The 20271-nt window shown below is 34.8% G+C and overlaps 1 protein-coding gene across 6 annotated transcripts in view; it reads right to left on the bottom strand.

Annotated features, from left to right (window-relative positions):
• Positions 1-9737, bottom strand: part of LOC143410341 (ATP-binding cassette sub-family A member 6-like) — a 53267-nt gene extending 43530 nt beyond the window's left edge. For 4 of the 6 annotated variants that reach the window (XR_013092721.1, XM_076871154.1, XM_076871157.1 and 1 more), the window contains exons 1-6: positions 9621-9737; positions 8291-8393; positions 6628-6832; positions 5444-5602; positions 4005-4108; positions 2878-3104 (exon numbers count right to left, since the gene is read on the bottom strand). Coding sequence is in view for 5 of the 6 variants with exons in the window: in XM_076871154.1 (XP_076727269.1) it covers positions 2878-3104; positions 4005-4108; positions 5444-5602; positions 6628-6832; positions 8291-8386 (791 nt within the window). In the remaining variant the exon portion in view is untranslated. Of the gene's footprint in view, positions 1-2877; positions 3105-4004; positions 4109-5443; positions 5603-6627; positions 6833-8290; positions 8394-8891; positions 9130-9620 lie in introns of all 6 variants that reach the window. The other 2 variants (XM_076871155.1, XM_076871156.1) reach the window with 2 other exon arrangements.
• Positions 9738-20271: the final 10534 nt, after the last annotated feature.

The following is a 20271-nucleotide window of genomic DNA, read 5'->3' as shown; positions in this document are numbered from 1 at the left end:
TCATCATCTCTAGCAATTAGAAAAATGGAAATCAAAACACTCTAAGATATTATCTCACTCCAGTCAGAATGGCAGCTATTATGAAGACAAACAACAATAAGTGTTGGCGAGGATGTGGGGAAAAAGGTACACTTATACATTGCTGGTGGGACTGCAATCTGGTGCAGCCAATATGGAAAGCAGTATGGAGATTCCTTGGAAATCTGGGAATGGAACCACCATTTGTCGCAGCTATCCCTCTCTTTGGCCTATACCCAAAGGACTTAAAAATAGCATACTACAGGGACACAGCCACATCAATGTTTATAGCAGCACAATTCACAATAGCTAAACTGTGGAGCCAACCTAGACGTCCTTCAGTAGATGAATGGATAAAAAAAATGTGGCATATATACACAATGGAATTTTACTTAGCAATAAAAAAGAATAAAATCATGGCATTTGTAGGTCAATGGATGGCACTGGAGAAGATAATGCTAAATGAAGTTAGCCAATCCTCAAAAAACAAATGCTGAATGTTTTCTCTTATATAAGGAGGCTTACTCATATTGGGGTAGGGAGGGGGAGCATGGGAGGAATAGATGAATTCTAGATGGGGAGGGGAAGGGAGGAGGCAGGGGATTAGCAAGGATGGTGGAATGTGATGGTCATCATTATCCAAAGTACCTGTATGAAGACACAAATTGGTGTCAACATACTTTATATACAACCAGAGATAAAAAAAAAATTGTGCTGTATATATGTAATAAGAATTGTAATGCATTCTGTCATTTATTTTTTAAAAAAATCAATAACAAATTTTAAAAAGAAATGTACAAAAAAAAAAAGAAAAAAGAAAGCTGCAATCCTTTTATTAGTTAATGGCTTTACACAGGGCCACAAAGTAAACCAGTATCAAGGTGCATATGTAGCGCTCTCTCTCCAGAGTTCGTTCCTCTGCTTAAAACTACATAATTAAGAATATAACAACTGAAGAATATAACAAAAATATTAAAACCAGGACCTTGATTCAATATGTCCCAGTAGAACATGTATATACTAGATTTACGAGTTACTTGACTTTTAAAATTTCACATCATTTCAGTGATTCAGCCTGTGCGAGAAGCATCAGCATATTTTTAAAAGCATAACACATTCTGCAGATTCCACTTCCTGAGTACAGAAGTGAACTACTTTAAGTAGAAAATGAAAAACCACAATGTAGGAGAACTACAAGTGAAAGAGATTTTAACATTATCTAAAAAAAGAACCAGTTACAGGAGTAATAGAAGGAATTTGGAGAGAGATGTTAAATCTACAAAAACCCTCATGCTGAAAATAAAGCAATTTAGACATCATACTTTAAGAATAAATAATGATTACTTTTCACATGTATGACATCAGTAAAAGAGTTTTATTCAATTTGTTTTGAATAGACACATTTGGAACTTAGTACAAACATATCAGAATCTTTTTCTGTCTTTGTTTTAAGGATGTATAAGTAAATTATATATATATATATATATATATATATATATATATATATATATATATATATATATATATAGCTAAGTTTTCGGTTTGATGCATACCAAGAATTATCCTAAGAATGAATTCACACGCACATGTATAACACTTTTCTCACTTTAGTATGGGATTGACTGGTACTTTCCTGATCACAGGTGACTGCTGTCATTCTGTCCTATAGGACATGCCCTGGATTTAAAGTAGGCCCCTTTTACAGGAGTTCCATCTCTCTTCCTTCCTAACAGATTTTATGATTGGCTATTTGTATTTCCAAATGTCCCATTGCAAAAAAACTATTCTCCCTCTCTTAACATATGGTTTCCTCTTTTTCTATTTCACAATTCACACATAGTAGAATTAAAAATCACTATTAGTAAATATATTTTATAGATAATAAAAATTTCCTAGACCATAATTATATTTCAAGAAACACATGGCTTTCAAGGGATTTTTCAGGTGAATAATTATTCATTCATTCCAAGTAGTTCCATGTGCATAAAGAATATTTTATTGATATGAGGACTACATGGAGATTCAATATCAAAAATGTTTCTTTTGGGGTAAAATAAATACATTATTTTTCTTTTTCCTCTTTTTCTAGGCAGTATGAATTTTGTCACTGAATGTCTTGCAAAATTCCGTTTGACATCTTGGGAGTTGAGGGTTGTATGATTTACATTTCTATTTACTAATCTTATCTATTAATGTTTTCGTTATGTGTATATATTCACACATATATATTTCAAAGTACTTTAAATTATGTGTGGAATGGAGCAAGATATAAATACTAGTATATGAAGCAAATGCTTTTATGAGGCCCTTCCTACATGTCAGCCCAGGTGTTGTATTTCCTGAACATGTTCCATATGCTACTTCATTTAACAAGATATGATATTTCTTTGCTCCAAAAAATATATGTTTGGGCCCAGCCCCTGAACACAACTTAGCCTTCATAGGCCTATATTTTCGTCTTCAAATGAGGAAGCATGGAGAAATCAGCTGATAATTGTGGGTAGATCAATTAGGAGAGGTGCCTTCAGGACACTTTGGTTAGAGTTGCAGCTCTGGTATTCAACATATACCAAAAGCTCGGCAACCCTCTTTCATTTTAACTCTCCTTATTTATAAACTAGAGGAGAGTTCCTCTATCACAGAGTTAGCTTAAGATATTCATAGCACAGCAAAAATTACTCAGCAAACTGTAAGCATTATTTTCCATGACAAAATTTAACACAGACTAAATCAACAAGTCAGCAAAAGATAATGTAGTTACTATATCAAGATTAAACAATGGTATTCTGAAGCAATAACATTTTTTTCTGCTTCAGAGTTTCCATTTATTAACTGGAACTACTTGAATGTATCACTTACCAGAAAGCTGAATCATGTAGACCCATCATTTTCATCAGTTCCTTACTCCTTTTCCTCTCTTTTGTAACATTGTGTGATACAAAATATATAAATGGGGAAAAATAAAGCAAACAGTATAAAATGAACATCTCACTTTGAAAAATGTTTTTAGAAATAAAGGGTAATGTCTTCATATTTATGGCAGTGACTGACATCAACTCATCTATCACAGAGTGATTTGTTGTGACCTAAAGAAGGATTTAAACAAATATGAATCATTATTTAAGGAACTGAAATTGATGAAATCAGCATCAGTGTTGCAGTTTGTACTTATAACAATTTCAATATTCTACTATTTCTAAATAAGATTTTTACATTAGGGGAAAATGAGTGACTAGTAAAATGGACCTCTCTGTAAATTCCTGCAGTTTACTGTGATTTTAGAACTACTTAAAAACTAAAAGTTTGAAAATACTCTGGAAGCTCAGGCAGGAGAAGCAGAAATTTAATGCCAGCCCCTGAAACATAGTGAGACTCTGTCTCAAAAGGAAGAAATGGAAAGATCTGGGGATGTTGCTCAGTGGTTAAGCACCCTTAGGTTCAATCCCTAGTACCAAAAAACAAGTTTGAAAATAGGCAGTGTTCTCTTGTCTGAACATCTGCTTCATTATATAAACATATGAAAACCTGAGTATACATCACTGCTTTGGTTTGAATGGGACCTTTCTATAAATTCACATTGCAACTTCATCACTGTGGTGATATAAGGTGTAGGCCTTTGGGGTAAGTGATTAGATAACTATCCTCATGAAAGTGGTACTACCCTCATGGATGAATTAGTGCCTTATCAAGGGCTGTGGGGAACCAACTAAGGCCCTTTCTGCCCTTCTGCTCTTTCACCATGTGAGGACACTTAGATGGTGACATCTGTGAGGAACATAGACTCTCAGTTTTCTAGCACCTAGATCTAGCATTTTACAGGTTCCAGAACTGTGAAAAACAAATTTCTGTTCTTTTAAAATCACTCAGTCTCAGGTAGTTGATAAATCACAGCATAAATGGACTAAAAGCATCAACTTTCACAACAATCATGATGCCCTTGGGATTAGTTTACAATGAACATTAGACCTTCTCAGGTGGGTACTTACTTCTATAATAGCAGCATTAATGATAGTCTGCAAAGTCACAAATCCTCTTTCCCAGTATTTGGACAATACACATGAATATTCACCATATATTTCCCAACAATGACCTATAAGCACAAAGAAAAAATAACCATCAGTATGGGACAAAGACAGTTGGACACTAAGAAGCAAAAATCTAAGAGAAGACAATACAGGGGAGACTTTGCCAGTCAGAATATTTAACTACACAGAAGAAAGAAGCACATGAAAGTTTAAAGAGGTAATTTTATTCATGAAGACCACAGATTCATAGAAGATATTAGAAAACAAAAAGTAAATAAAAGCAAACACTGTGTTCCATGCTATTTCTCAAAATATTAAAAACACCCCAGCCCTACAACTTTCTTTGCACTCAAATGTTCTCCTTTTAGATAGACGTATGGCTCACTCCTTTATCCTGATCTCCTCTCTCAAGTAACTTCATCAAACAGGTCTTTCCTGATAGCTATATATAAGATATATAAAATAGCTCTTGAGTAATTTATCTTATAACCTGGCTTTGTCATACTTTGTGGCGGGTATGATTTTCCTCCCATCCCTTGTCCCAATTAGCATGAGTAGGAAAGAACTGATTCTACTAGTCCCATTGCTTCTGCTTCCTAGAGGGTCTTCTAATTTTTTGCCCTCTCTCCCTTTTAGCTGCCTCCAGCATCGCTCAGCCACCTGTCAGCTCACTGTCAGGATTCATTACATTCTCCCTGAGTCCTTTACAATCTATTCTCTGGCTGCATCAGGAATGCTGTCTTAGTCTTGGAAACCTAATCACAACCTTCCTTGCCTCGACTGAAGCACCTCAAGGGCTATCCAATGCTTGAGGTCTATGAGATGTCAGAAGATCCAACCTGAGTCACTCCAGCTTCCTCTGCCCATCATACTCGTCTTCAGTGTCTTCGAGATCTAATAAGAGATCCCCTTTCTCCCTTCAGGTCTTTCCCATTTGCCTTTCCTCTTTCTGTTCCCTGAAAGCAATGCCTTCTGGTCTTGGTTTAAACATCCTTTCCCTAATTCCACAGTTCACCAGGAATACCAGTCTAAGTCCCCACAAGAACCTTTCCTTGCACTTGTCCTTAATTCTTCAACATCTGACTTTCCTGATAAATTGGACTTTCACCTGTCATGGACCCATCAGCAGACCTGTCAGTCTTGATCACACCTGCATCCTTCCAGTCATACACATGCATGCTCAATAGATATATGTTGAATTATTCTACAGGTTTTTTGTTTTTTGAGAATCAGCTTCTAGTGGGAGGCTAGTTTATCTAGTTTATCTTGGAATAAGTTCAACAATAAATGTTATTTTATTTTCTCCTGTGTCATAGAAAAAATCTATATTGCCCATCCCCACCTGTTCCTATGTTGAAAACATGAAGTCAGACATAATTAAAGTTTATATGAAAAGTCACCTGTTAAATCATCTCTCAAAAATGGAACAGCAAATCCTTGAAAAAATTTTAACTTGTAAGAGAAAGTGTCACTAAAGGTGATTCCCACTGCGTGTGGGAAATTCTGGAAAATTACGTCATCCATGTCTTTTTCATTTGGTACCCCAATGATTCTTGTTCCTGTGAATTACAAGGCAAAAATAGACATAGAAAATTGTAATTGAGTTTCCCCAACATAAAATCTGTATTCAACCATCATCACATATTTTTATTAGACTTAATGCTAATATCATTTTCCATTTAAAGCAAACTTGAAATAAAAGTCAAATGGACATTTTTATTTTAATCCTTTAGATTCTAGAATCAGGAGACATGCATGAGAAGTAAGTGTTTTCTTTTTAAAATGATAAATCATTTTAAAAAGAAAACAATTATATATACAAAAATGTTATAGTGGGATTAGTCAGCATTAGACAATGAAACTATGAAAAATTATAGTCATTCTACAGCTAAGTATTCCAGATTCCAAATTCACTGAAGAGAAGAAATTGTATGACCTTTGTCCTATGCAGGAACCAAGATAACAAGCAACTCTATTTATAACAACCAGAAACTTCACTTGTTAGAAATTATGAATTAAAGAGTAAATAGTCAGACTACACCCAGCTTACACATGAATAAATTACACAGTTTGTTCATCTTGATTACATAATAACGTAATTTAGAATGAAGACCCCTAAAGATGTTTATGAATTACACTATATTCAGAAAGAACAACCTTCAGATTATTCATGTTTTCATAGTTATGAAATTACTGTTCTATAACCAATACCTAATTTTTTACTTGGTTGCTTGTTTGTTTGTTTGTGAGCTATACATCTTAATCATTGTATTTCCATGTTAAAAACATATGTATTCACCAATGGTTATGTTTCCCCTATTCATTACTCTGCAAATCTGAAATTATAAATCTGTTGTTTCATTATATTCCAATAGGAATGTGGGCCTCCTTAAATCAACTGCCCTCAAAGCTAATAGTTCTGACAAAACAAACAAACAAACAAAAAAACTAACAAAATTCTATGCTACCTTGATGTTTAATTTGTTAGCAAAATGTATCACTGTAACCTCAAATTAACATGTGTACATATTATCAAAAACTACAACTGATATCAGTAATGCTATCTTACCATTAGTACACCTACCTTTCATTAAGGGAGCAAATGCTGTTGTATTCATTATCTGCTGAGTTATATTAGAGACTGGAGTATACACAATCATTATAGAAGAGACATTAAATTTGTCTACCCTTCCCAGATCTTGAGGAGGTATTTCAGGTAATTGGTTATTTTCTTTGACTTCTGAAAGCAGACCCACATACAGTCCTAGCAGTATTGGGAGGCCCCATTCCTATAAAATATTTTTTTTTAAAGAGAGAGTGAGAGAGGAGAGAGAGAGAGAGAGAGAGAGAGAGAGAGAGAGAGAGAGAGAGAGAGAGAGAATTTTCATATTTATTTTTCAGTTATCGGCGGACACAACATCTTTGTTTGTATGTGGTGCTGAGGATCGAACCCGGGCGCCACACACATGCCAGGCGAGCGCGCCACCTCCCAAGCCACATCTCCAGCCCCCTATAAAATATTTGACAAAAAGAAGTAAGAAGAAATAGATGAGCTTAGCTCATTTTCCCTTAAAATCAGTCCACATCAAAGAACTGTTGAAGACAGATTTCAGTTTTGCCATGTAGTTGGTCTCTCCATTCTCTACTCTTCAGAGCAAGGAGAACCCAATGAATATAAATACCAAGTTAATAGCCACATATATCCTTCTCAGATTCTAGAACTAAACTTTTGCAATAATTCATGAACTACGACACAAGCCATTAGAAACTAACAGGACACCTAATAGGGTGCTAATCTCTACACACCTAGGTAGCTAATTCAAGACTCCAGATAAGTATTCTAGATAGGGTTCATGGGGCAAATGTTTTGTCAATTCTGATACCCTTGTACCAAAAACTAAAGGAAATAAGAAGGAACTGAGTGTTAAAGACTCACTAGTGGATCAACAATGTCAATAACCAGTGGATCAACAATATCAATAACCACTTCCTCCCAAAATTAAGTGAGACCAAATGTTTGAGTTCTGGCCAGTGGGATGTGGATAGAAGTGATAACATGCTACTTCCGAGCCTGGTTCAGGGACCCTCACATTCCATACTCTGTCTCAAATCTTCCTTTTCCTCATCTTCTGACTGGATGCAGAAAACTCAGTGAAGGTTTGTAAGCTCTAGTGAGATCTCAAAGTCTCTAGTTGAAGAAGTCTAGGTTTCTGAATGACTGTGTGGAGAAGAGTGTACCACCTATCCAATTCACTTCTCCACTACAACCTTCAGATTGCAATAAGAGTAAAACATGAACCTTCACAATTAATCCACTGCCATCTGAACTAGTCACCTGCAGTTAGCCTGCTGCCTGATACAAACTGACAGTGGTGTGACATGATCATAATTCTCAGAAAAAATCTTTAGGTAGAAAATTAACAGTCTTAAATATGAGACCATGAAGTTAACATTTATTGTAGGCCAATTATTTGGCTCTAAATGGGATAACGTGGTAGGTTTAACAGTTCCTACAATTTACCACTTAATCAAGTGTGCACTTAATCTCTTTTTAAAGATCTGAATAGTATTTTACTCTTTACAATTCTAGGTTATTGTTCAAAAACTATTATGAGTTTCTCAATTAAACAAATACAAATAGAGACAACCTAAAAATCAACACATCTGGTCTTCAAATTAAACCATAACATTAGAAATCATTAAGCAACAGAATAAAACTGGAGAAGGAGACAAACTGTCATACATACCAATGCACTCTCTCTTTTCATCCTCCATTTTTTAAGAAAATTCTTACACAGAAGAGCTTGAGTTTGCTGATACACACTTGTCTGTTTTATTCTCATTTTGCCTCTTCATAAAATAAACAAAGAGAAATAAACCAGAAAAAAATAAGCATACTAAGAAAAATCATGATTATATTTTTGAATAAAATATTTATTACTTCTAAAAATTATTAAAAAAAGATTTAAAATTGTATTGCAATAATTCATGACTAAAGATTCACCTCACATATATGCACTTTATCTGGGGGAGTGAGAGATGGTGGAGAGGTAGAGTGATTTGTTTTCACATTTTTCAGCAACAGAATTCTACACTTTCTAGAAAAACTATCATTTGAGCTTAGAACCTATAACTTCAATTTTTTGACCTTTCATAACAGAATTAAATAATGTGAATAATTAAATTATATCTCTTCCTATTAATAGTCATTTCTTGCTCCTTGCACTTTAATGAAAATCTCAAAGCTAATCACATTAATGTCAAAATTCAGATTACTTCAGTTCATGTGAATAATAAGTAACATTCATTATTTATGACCCCATTGAGATATTTTCTTATAGTATTTACCTTAAGATTGCAGTGGACAACTTTTAACAAAAGAATCAGGCTGTGGGATCACTATCTGGACTCAATGTGCATTAAATTGGATTCTGAGACACAAGAAGAATAAAACAATTTCTCTTAAATTTCTCAATTTAGGGGCTGGGGATGTGGCTCAAGTGGTAGCGCGCTCGCCTGGCATGCATGTGGCCCGGGTTCGATTCTCAGCACCACGTACAAACAAAGATGTTGTGTCCGCCGATAACTAAAAAATAAATATTAAAAAATTCTCTTTCTCTCTCTCTCCTCTCTCACTCTCTCTTTAAAAAAAAAAAAAAATTCTCAATTTAGTCCCTGAATAACTCAGGAAACAATCTGTGAAACAAGTTTTAAAAAGAAGAAGAAAAGAACAAATTACATGGGAAAGGAATTTCACCCAAATGTTATCAAACAAACAGAAGTCTTTTTTTCCCCAGTTTTTATAATCTCCAAGTTTAATTATTCTTTCAAATTTGCATATCAAAATATTTATGCAATTCTCTGTTGGTGAGAACAGAAAAAAATTTACTCTTTTCCTATATTTTACTGTTATACTTACAGGATAAAAGTTGTTTGGGAAAAAAACAGAAAAAAATTTAGTCATTAAGTCTTCAACATAAAACATAGAAGTGTTTGAAAACATCTGAAAAATATGATTTTAACAGTGTCCACCCACATATTTGGCATACTATAGGAAAAAAATAAAGCTTTACTTACTGTCAGGAAAATTTTAAAAAGTCCTCTGGAAATGGCAAATCACAGTTCTCCTTGAACCTAGTGCAACAATGAAAAATTTAAAATGTATTGCTGCTTCCTCATTTATTCCTTAAGTAGGTGGCTACTCCCAGCAGTTCTTACTCAGACTGCCTTCTACAGAGGGGTGTAGTCAAGCCAAGCGGCACATGATGAACTTGTTTTGTTCTCTCTCCTTTTAACCCCTAAACCAATTATTCTGCCAGGAAATGACTGTTCGGTGATTGGTTGAGAATAAAACAGACCCTATGTTTGTTCATCTTATTTTTCAACTCCAGGGATGGGGAGAAATGGTAAATAAGGAAAATTATACTAGTTCATCAGATATCATGAGACCAAATGAAGGAAAGAGTAAAAAAAGAGTAAAAAAAAATACTGACCAAAGTTAAAGTTGTATGAGAAATCTTTATCTTTTTTTTTTCCCCCATGATTGATGGTTAAACATGACTGTCAATTATAAACTTGACCAATTCAGACTAAGTGGGCAAACATGCTGAAGCTGAATTTTTGTTGTTGTTGTTGTTTATTTTTCTAATAAAGCTATGCAAAAAAAATGACTATTCTGCCTTCAAGAATCTGTTAAGATGGAAAAATGAAGAATTAGGAACAAATTTCTTTTTTCCATTCTTTTAACAGTAGATAAAGCCATGGTAAGATGTGTGAACAAACTAACAGTAAATACATTGCCAAGGACTAAAAATCTTAAAAGTTTCAGGAGAATTTCTGAGCATAAATACTAGAAAAAAATAAAAACGGAAAAATATTCAATTCTCATTTCAAAGTCTATCTCTCCGAAAAGAATTGCAAACTTTTCTTGACCTGCCACAGTAAATGGCAAAACAGGAAACCAAAGTCCGTGTATTGGGAAATCTCAAATATTTGACGTGGCTCCCAACTTACAGATGTTAATAATCATAAAACAGAGATGTTCTGGAGTAAAGGGGGATATGTTTAAAAAAAAGAATAACAACAATTATAATTGCATATTGTGCATATATTCCTCTCCTTAGAAATTAGTTCTAATTTTAAAAATAGTCAACAGTGAAAGATTACATGTCTTTTACATTAAAAATTGGCAAAAGCAAAGGTGATAGAGGTGTTTTAAAGGTCTCCTGGGGTGTGAGGAAGGTCACACACATAAATATTAAATCAAAAATAAAACAATAATTCAGTGTAGGGCTGGGGATGTGGCTCAAGTGGTGGCGCGCTCACCTGGGATGCATTTGGCCTGGGTTCGATCCTCAACACCACATACCAATAAAGATGTTGTGTCTGCCGAAAACTAAAAAAAAATAAATATTAAAAAAATTCTCTCTCTCTCTTTTCTCTCTCTCTCTCTTTAAAAAGAAATAATTCAGTGTAAGTCAATTGGAACACAGTTCAGTTTTCTAGTTTTTTATTGTTACAGCTATTCTAAAAAAAATTTAGGAATTATTTTTACTCTTGCCTTCCTTACAATCATATTAGTAATATTATTACATCTATAATATCAATTATTGCTTTGATTAAATATATTTTCTCATTTTCTTACTGTTTTTGTAGATGCTCTGTCTTTCTCTTTCTTGATCTTTTTATTCTGGTTTATTTTCATTTGGGGAAGACTAATGTCTTCATTTAAATGTGAAGATTGCCCCACAAATGTTGACCTATGATGATGCGGAAGCTCCAGCTTCTGACTAGGAGGAGAGAAAATAGTGAAATGGTGACTAGGATAAATCCCCAAACAAAATTTCAGATACATAGACAAACTTAAAAAAAAAAAAAAAAAGAAGACGAAGAAGAAAATAATGAATATTAAGAAAGAAAGAGAAGAAGGCATATACCCAGATGCTAAAAATGAAAAGGGAAATTTAAATTCCCTTGAACCATGAGTGGCATTGTGGACACTGAGCAGGCCAAGAATATATTAGACCAAGACCCATGGCTCAGTGTCTTAATGTCCCTGTGACTGGATGCTTGACAGGTTGGAAAGCTGGAATCCATGTCCCTGCTTGAATTCAGCATCTTGGCAAGACTGTTAGGTACTAAAAATACACCGGAATATTTCAGCTACTGCCCCAGGGAGAGCCAGGACATATTTGTTGCCCAGTCTCTGTGGTAATAAGGAATGCAAAACACCTGCTCAGGTAAAGGAAGCAGGAGAGGAATCGCTGTGCTTGGCAACAGGAAGGGTATCACAGCAGTTAGCATGTGCATGCTGGAGCCAAACTGGGGTCCTAATCCTAGTTCCTCCATGCTCTGGCTGAATGTCCTTATGCAGTCAGTTTCTTTCCCTCTCCATTTTTTCACCCATAAAAATTGAGAAATAGAGTGTTTATATACACAAGGCCTTTGTGTGGATCAAATTCATTAATGTAAGTACAGTAATAGAACTGTTCATGGAAAATTGTAAAAGCTCAAAGAATGGGATCTATAATTGTTACTACTACTACTAACTACCATCACTACCAAATTCTACTCTCCCAGAGCCCCACCTGGAAGATAAACAATTATATAGGGCTCTGTCCAGAATCCAGGGCACAAGTTAACAAAAATGTACAAAGTATTCCTCTGAGAAGTGAATTTCATCATTCATAGCCCTCCTGGCCTCCTCGACACACACACCCCAGTGGACCAAACACATGGAACTATTAGAATACTCAATAACTAAAGAGAATAGAAACTATGAGAGCCTGTAATATATATATATCTCAAGTATTAAAGAAATAGTGAAATTTAGCTAAAACAGGAGACAGTGAAAAGTAAAACTAACAGGAAAATCACCTATTAGAATTTGAATACACACACACTCTCACACACACACACACACACACACACACATTTTTTAATTTTTTTCCCACTCTGGGTTGTTCTTGCTAAGTTTCTCAGGGCTTTCCTGAGTAGCTGAAGCTGGCTTTGAACTTGTGATCCTCCAGATTACAAGCCACCATGCCCAGCTAGAATACATAAATATTTAAAAAGGATAATAATAGTTAAAATTAAAATCAATGGATAGATTTTACAGCAGATTAGACAGAGTGGAAGAGAACTCCTCTAGTCCTTCATAAACTATATAATAGGTACTCTGAACTATAGTTGCAAATTGTGTTGTTGAACACTAAAACTTATTCTTTCTGTTTTGATATACAAGTTTTATCCTTCCTCTGTTCCCCCTACCCTCACTATTCCCAGTCTCTAGTAACCACTACTCTATCTTCAGAGCAACTTTTTTTTTTTTTTTTAGCTTCCACAAGTGAGAGAACAATTGGTATTTATTTTACTGTGTCTGACTTATTTAACTCAACATGATAGTATGGACTTCAGTTTCATCCATTTTGTTACAAATGACAGATTTCTTTCTTTCTTTTTTAATTTAGTACTGGGGATTGACCCAAGCACACTAACCACTGAGCCACATCCTCAGGCCTTCTTTATTTGTTTTTATTTTGAAACAGAGTCTTGATAAGGTGCTAGGGCCTCACTGAGTTGCTGAGGCTGGCTTTGAACTTGTGATCCTCCTGCCTCAGCCTCACAGACTGCTGAGATAACAGGCAAGCACCACCCCACTGGATCATTCTTCTTTATGGTTATATAACACTCTATTTTAATGAATAGACCATTATTGCTAAATAATGTCATAAAAATCATGCATATTTGCTACATTTTCTTTATCCATTATCTGTTGATGAGCACCTAAGCTTAACCCACATTTTGCTGTTTATATTAGCACTGCAGTAAATATGGGGTTGCAGGTATCTTTTGGGATGTTGGTTTCTTTTCCTTTAGGTATTTATCCACAAGTGAAACAGGTGAGTCAAATGGTAGAACTATTTGTAGCTTTTTGAGAAACCTCTAGACTGTTCTTTAAAATGGCTATATTACTTACATACCCACAAACGGTGTATAAAAGTTCCCTTTTCTCCACATCCTGAGCCAGCATTATTTTTTGTCTTTTGGACAATAGTCATTCTTCTTGGAGTGAGATGATATTTCATGGCTTTGATGTGCATTTCCCTGATGGCTAGTGATAGTGAGAATTTTTCATATATTTGTTGAACTTTTTAATTTCTTCATTATAGAAATGGCTATTCAGATAACTTACACATATTTTAAATGGGATGTTTGGTTTTTGTTAAGTTTTCTGAGTTCTTTATATATTCTGGACATTAATTCTTTGTCAGATGAATAATTTGCAAATATTTTCTCTGATTCTGCAGGCAGATTATCTCTGTTTTGTTGATTGTTTCCTTTGCTATAGAGAAACTCCATTAAGGCATAAAGGGGTCTTACTACAAATCTAAGTTGTTTTCCAGACATGAGGATTTATTACTAGCATAAAAAAAATGGAGAAAAGGAATGTAGAAGAAATCAGGTGTGTGTGTGTGTGTGTGTGTGAAGTAGGGAAGAATTTGGATGGAAGTGGGGGAGGGGTGCAGAAATAAAGCAGTAGAAAATATGATCTAAAAGTATCAGTTAACACCTGTAATCCCAGTGGTTCTGAAGGCTGAAGAAGGAGGATCTCGAGTTCAAAGCCAGCCTCAGAAATTTAGTGAGGCCCTAAGTAACTCAGTGAGACCCTGTTTCTAAATAAAATACAAAATAGGTCTGGGGATGTGGCTCAGTGGCTGAGTGCCCCTGAGATCCATCCCCGGTACACCCCCGACAAAAGAAACTATAAGTTAAAATATAGGAATAACGATTACCAATGGCTGAGGGAATGCACAGTCATCAGTGTATCAAAAGGGTAACACTTGAGGCTCCATACCTGATTTTCAGCCTCACCCCTTGGGAAGGGGTATTACTCTTCTGGTTTATTCTTTGACCTGATATGAGCCAATGTTACTGGCTGATGCACATCAGTTATCCTCTCTCTTCCTTCATTGTTTCCATTTAAGTAGATATTTTTTTCCTCCAAATCCAAGCCCAGCCAAGCCCCAACCAGATCTGCTGAACTCTGGCCATGCCACTGACAAATTTGAATAAACAATAATTGTTTGACATCACTGGGTTTGGAGTGATTTTTTTTTTTTAATGTAGCATTTTTCTGGCAATAACTCGCTAATATAAGCATTATTTTTTTTTTCCACTCAGGGAAACATAAGCTCAATCTTTACTTCTTTGCATTGACATTATCTTAAAATCAGAAAATTTTAGTATATGAAAAAAATGAATATATTCAATTTCTTTTATAATTTATTGAGTTTCTCTACTGATTAACACATGATGTGGTAAATTAGCAACTGAAGGTACCAAAAGGTTGACTTTCAAATTCCCATCACTGTCATCAGTGTCTTAAAATTTTCTTTCCCTGTAACATTTAATGATAAAAATTTTATAAAATAAGATAAATAAGTTACACAAATTTTAAAAAGTATTTCTTTTAAATTCCTCCCTTAGAAATGAAATGTTGGTATCCTCATATTTACTCCAATAAGTGATGTCAGTTTCTCCACCATGGGATAATTTTTGTGAACTAAATTGGGATGTTAACATAATATGTTAACTATAGCGAAAAATGCATTAGAGAACCATAAACTCTTAGTTTCCTTTCATTTCAGTATTTATATATTGCATCATTTTCAAATATGGTGAACTATTAAGATCATTAAAACAATTTTGATGACTTGTGGGATTAACTGACATTAATTATAAGAGTCACCTGAGAAACTATTGAATGTCTATCTTGGGAAATGCACTGTTAGCTGATGGCAAAACAGCAGTCAGCCAGCCTGAAAAACTCCTCGCTCTCATGGACCTTTACACTTTGTGGATTAGCAGGACAAGGAAGGAGAGACATTAAACAACTCACTGCATAGTCAATAATTTAATTATAATTGGGCAACTGTGCTACAGGACAAGCAGAGAAAAATCAGGAGAGGGTTAGCTGAAAAACTGACATCTCTCCTGAGAGCTGAAGGTTGTGATCTTTCCTAACTTAAAAATTGCATGGGGCGGGGGAGGGGTTAAGATGAAGAAGAAAATTCTGAGCAGAGTGAACAGCATATGCAAAGAAAAGAAGAAGCACAGTACATTACAGAAGAGAAAAGAACTCCTTGCAGGAGAGGCGAATAAATAGAGTACCAATGGGGCTGGAGAATTAAACCACTTCCACAGTTCTGGCAAGAGATGATTATGGTGTGCACTAGTTTGGGTGGCAGAACTAAAGAGAAGTATACAGATTTGAGTTTACGATTAAGAGGCTGGATGATAGATTAGACGTGAGGATTGAGCGTAAAACATTTACCGTTTGTCCTTTCCAGGAAAAGTTTTCTGGTCTACTAGTTGAAGTAGGGTTATCAGAGTTGTCAGCATATAAATTAGAACTAAATTTATGAAAATGAATGAGAATGTCTGGGGAAAGTGTATAAGATTGAAATAGACAGTCAGGATCGAACCTTGCAGAACTACAGATAAAAAGAAGTGGGAAGGAACAGTTGGGAACGTTGGCAAGAAGACTGAGAAGGAATGATTGGAAAAATATAGGGACACCAAGAGAATCCTATGTTATTTAGTTGAAAGATCAAGTAAGACAAAGAATGAAAAAAAAAATGTCAGTGGATGATTGACATGGCTATTTTACTAGCCTTAGAGAAAAACACGACAGAGACAGAAATCAAAATGAGTTGAGTTACATGTAAGCTTCTATTTTCAAGAAGCTTAGCAGTTACTAGAAGGGAGATAGAGTGGCTGAGAAGGAAATGCGGATGAGGGAAGGATGAGGGAGGGTCTTAATACTGAGTGAAGAAATTAATCATTTTAAATCTTGAAGAGACAAATCTAGAAAAAAGGGAGGGATTAAAGAAATAAGAGACAGAGGCAAAACCCATAGGGCACTCTTCTGATGAGGCTGAGAGTGATGAGAACCAGTGTTGAGGAAGGACATCGACAATGAGGCAAGAGAAGGCAAAGGATCGGGTTGTGATTGGCAAGTCTACAGTTTACAGGGTTTATGTGTGAAGTTAGAGGACATGCCCATTTGACAGCTTCTGTTTTATCTGAAAATGTGTTATGGTTTAGATATGAGGTGTTCCCCAAAATATCCTATGTGAGACAATACAAGAACGTTCAGAGGTGAAATAATCAAGTTATGAGAATCTTAGCAATAGTAGGCATACAATAATTAGAATTAAGAGCTCAGAACAACCCTGGAAATGGGAGTTCAGACACCAAGAAACTAACGGAAAGATTCACAAAGAGGAAAATACAGAGATCAGGACTGAAATTCTAAGAGAAGAATATGTACAAAAAATAATAATAAAATGGCCAATATTTAGAACTTGAGAGAATGAGGGCAAGTTGCAAGCTAAGATACTGCCCTGCTATCTGACCTGTACAGAGCAGGTCAGAGCCTAGAGTTGACAACAAGGAAGAGCATCTAATGGCAGCAGACTGGACATGAAGAATGGTAGCCAGAGGGTTCACACAGTAGTTATAACACTTGGGTATTTTTTTTTTATAAGATACCTACATCAAGCTAATTCAAAGAGAGTTTTAGAAAGAAAAGAAAAAACTTACTACTTACAATCAAGGACCCTGAATTTGTCAACTTTTAGTAACTAATTTCTGGTTTGATTGCATGTACATCTTACATATTCTGAACTATACATTTTAACTATTTTTAAATACCCAACAGTAATGCCTTTTCAATGTCATTGCTAAGCTTGACTTTGAATTTCAAACACAGTTGATCTATTGTCCCCCATTATTAGCTAATTGATGATGACTTAACCCTTAAAAGTTATAAAACTCCTTAATTATAAAATCTAACCTGAAGAGTATTTTTTAAAGATTTAACCAAGTGAAATTAACTTTCTATCATGTAGAATAGGGTCCAGTCTGTGCTACTCCAATCATACTTCTGAAACCTCACTTTTGCAATAATAATGAGTCATAAAGGTACAGATCTCAAGGTTGAGAAGGCTGAAGAGTGCATTTGCTGTTTCTGAATCCCCCAACTAAATGGCACAATTTGATACACTTACTATCTAGGTAGCCACTAAATAAAGCAAAGTTGAACATTATAGTCATTCTTAGACTGCCTGAGAACTTAGCTTTTTTAAAATTCATGGTTTCCCATTTATGAAGTAAGTATGTAAGATACACAAAGATAAAAACCAACAATATTCATTATCTCTAGAGTAAAAGTTTTGTAAAAGTGATCCTTCTTTGTTTTCAGTTTGAATTCCAGAGATGATCAATTGAAATAAAAATATGGACAGTTAAATTCATTTGAATAAGTGGTGATATTATGTACAAATTACAATGCTCAGAGAACTTGGCTATTTCCTTTTTTAATAAACTAAAAGGTAGTTTTAAAAGCCAGCAAATACAAAAACAGAATCTAAATTCTAACTTGAGAAAGTAGAAAAGAAGAAACACCTATCTTCATTGAATGAATACAGAGGTATTTTGAAGAGTTCTGTAAGCAAACCACACAGGCATTTTAAAAGAAACCACAGGGAAAAGCAACTTGTTTCCTAATGCTTATTCATTCTCAAGAAGTAAAGCCTTGCAAATCCTCAAAAGGATGTGCAAAGAAGTGCCAGTCTGAAAAATAAATTAATATTATTAATACAGTATATTTCTGAGTTTATGCATTTTTCATTTTATTGACACACTAAAACATTATATAACTGAGTTTTAAAAATTAAATCACTCATTAGGACTACAACTTAAAACAGAATAATCTAAAAAATCAGATTAGTGAAATAATTTGAATAAGGTTGATCAAGCATATAGCATTGACTATATATCTTATATCTTAGTTACCAATACAAAGGAACGGTAAAATCAAATTTTGACTTACCACAAGAAAATAAGAGGTGCTTAGAAGGACCTTTGATTCACTGGTCTTTTTGTCCAAGCGAATAACTAAGAATTCTTCAAGGATTCCTTTAGAAATATTTGCTTCCTTTAAATATGTTTTTACTCAGTTTGGTTCTGAAGAAGTCATGGTTCATCTGTAGAAAGTCTACCTCCACATTCTTCACCTGATAATTGTTCAGTGTGGGTTTTTCCCACATCCTTCTTCTTGTTCAATTACTCTTCAGGGAGTGGAATGGGTGATTGGCTAAATGTGTCGTGCAGTATTTTTTTTGTTGTTGTTGTTCTTTCTGACATAAACAATAACAACAAAGGCAATAAGACAATCAAATTAAAAAATATAAACCCAGAGTCCTGGATAGCTACACATTAGCTTTCAATAATTGAAAATTTAAAACCATGCCAAACAAAGAGCAGATTAAAAAGAAAGTTGAAGAAACAGAGAGAGGAGAAAATGAGGTCCACATATCTCAGAGATCAAATAACTCACAGGAGAAAGTTTCAGTTACCTGCTCTTCACTTAAATGTCTCCTTATACTGATTGATTTCTATGCGTTAAAAAGTATACAAAGTGTTGCAGAGGAAAGGCACATTCATATATTGCTGGTGGGACTGCAGATTGGTGCAACCAATCAGGAAAGTTGTGTGGAGATTCCTTAAGAACTTGGAATGGAACCACCATGTGATGCAGCTATCCCACTCCTCCGCCTATACCCAAAGGACATAAAAACAGCATACTACAGTAACACAGCCACATCGATGTTTATAGGAGCATGATTCACAATAGCTAACCTAGGTACCCTTCAATAGATAAATAGATAAAAAAAATTGTGGTGTATATACACAATGGAATATTACTCAGCAATAAAAAAGAATAATGGCATGGCATTTGCAGGTAAATGGATGGAGTCAGAGAATAGCATGCTAAGTGAAGTAAGCCAATCCCATAAATGCAGGTAAATGGATGGAGTTAGAGAATAGCATTCTATCAACCTAACAAAAGAGGTGAAAGATTTATACAACGAAAACTACAGAACCCTAAAGAGAGAAATAGAAGATCTTAGAAGATGGAAAATATACCCTGTTCATGGATAGGAAAAACTAACATCATCAAAAGGGCAATATTACCAAAAGTTCTCTATAGGTTTAATGCAATGCCAATCAAAATCCCAATGGCATTTCTTGTAGAAATAGATAAAGCAATCATGAAATTCATATGGAAAAATAAAAGACCCAGAATAGCAAAAACAATTCTAAGCAGGAAGTGTGAATCAGGCAGTATAGCGATACCAGACTTCAAACTATACTACAGAGCAATAGTAACAAAAACAGCATGGTACTGGTACCAAAACAGGCGGGTGGACCAATGGTACAGAATAGAGGACACAGAGACCAATCCACAAAATTACAACTATCTTATATTTGATAAAGGTGCTAAAAGCATGCAATGGAGGAAGGATAGCATCTTCAACAAATGGTGTTGGGAAAACTGGAAATCCATATGCAACAAAATGAAACTGAATCCCTTTCTCTCGTCATGCACAAAAGTTAACTCAAAATGAATCAAGGAGCTTGATATCAAATCAGAGACTCTGTATCTGATAGAAGAAAAAGTTGACTCCAATCTACATATTGTGGGGTCAGGCTCCAAATTCCTTAATAGGACACTCATAGCACAAGAGTTAATAACAAGAATCAACAAATGGGACTTACTTAAACTAAAAAGTTTTTTTCTCAGCAAGAGAAACAATAAGAGAGGTAAATAGGGAGCCTACATCCTGGGAACAAATTTTTACCCCTCACACTTCAGATA

Source organism: Callospermophilus lateralis, chromosome 11 (genome assembly GCF_048772815.1).
Source record: "Callospermophilus lateralis isolate mCalLat2 chromosome 11, mCalLat2.hap1, whole genome shotgun sequence".
NCBI lineage: Eukaryota > Metazoa > Chordata > Mammalia > Rodentia > Sciuridae > Callospermophilus > Callospermophilus lateralis.
Note: the sequence above shows the minus strand (reverse complement) of the source record. Positions and strands in the feature narration are given on the sequence as shown.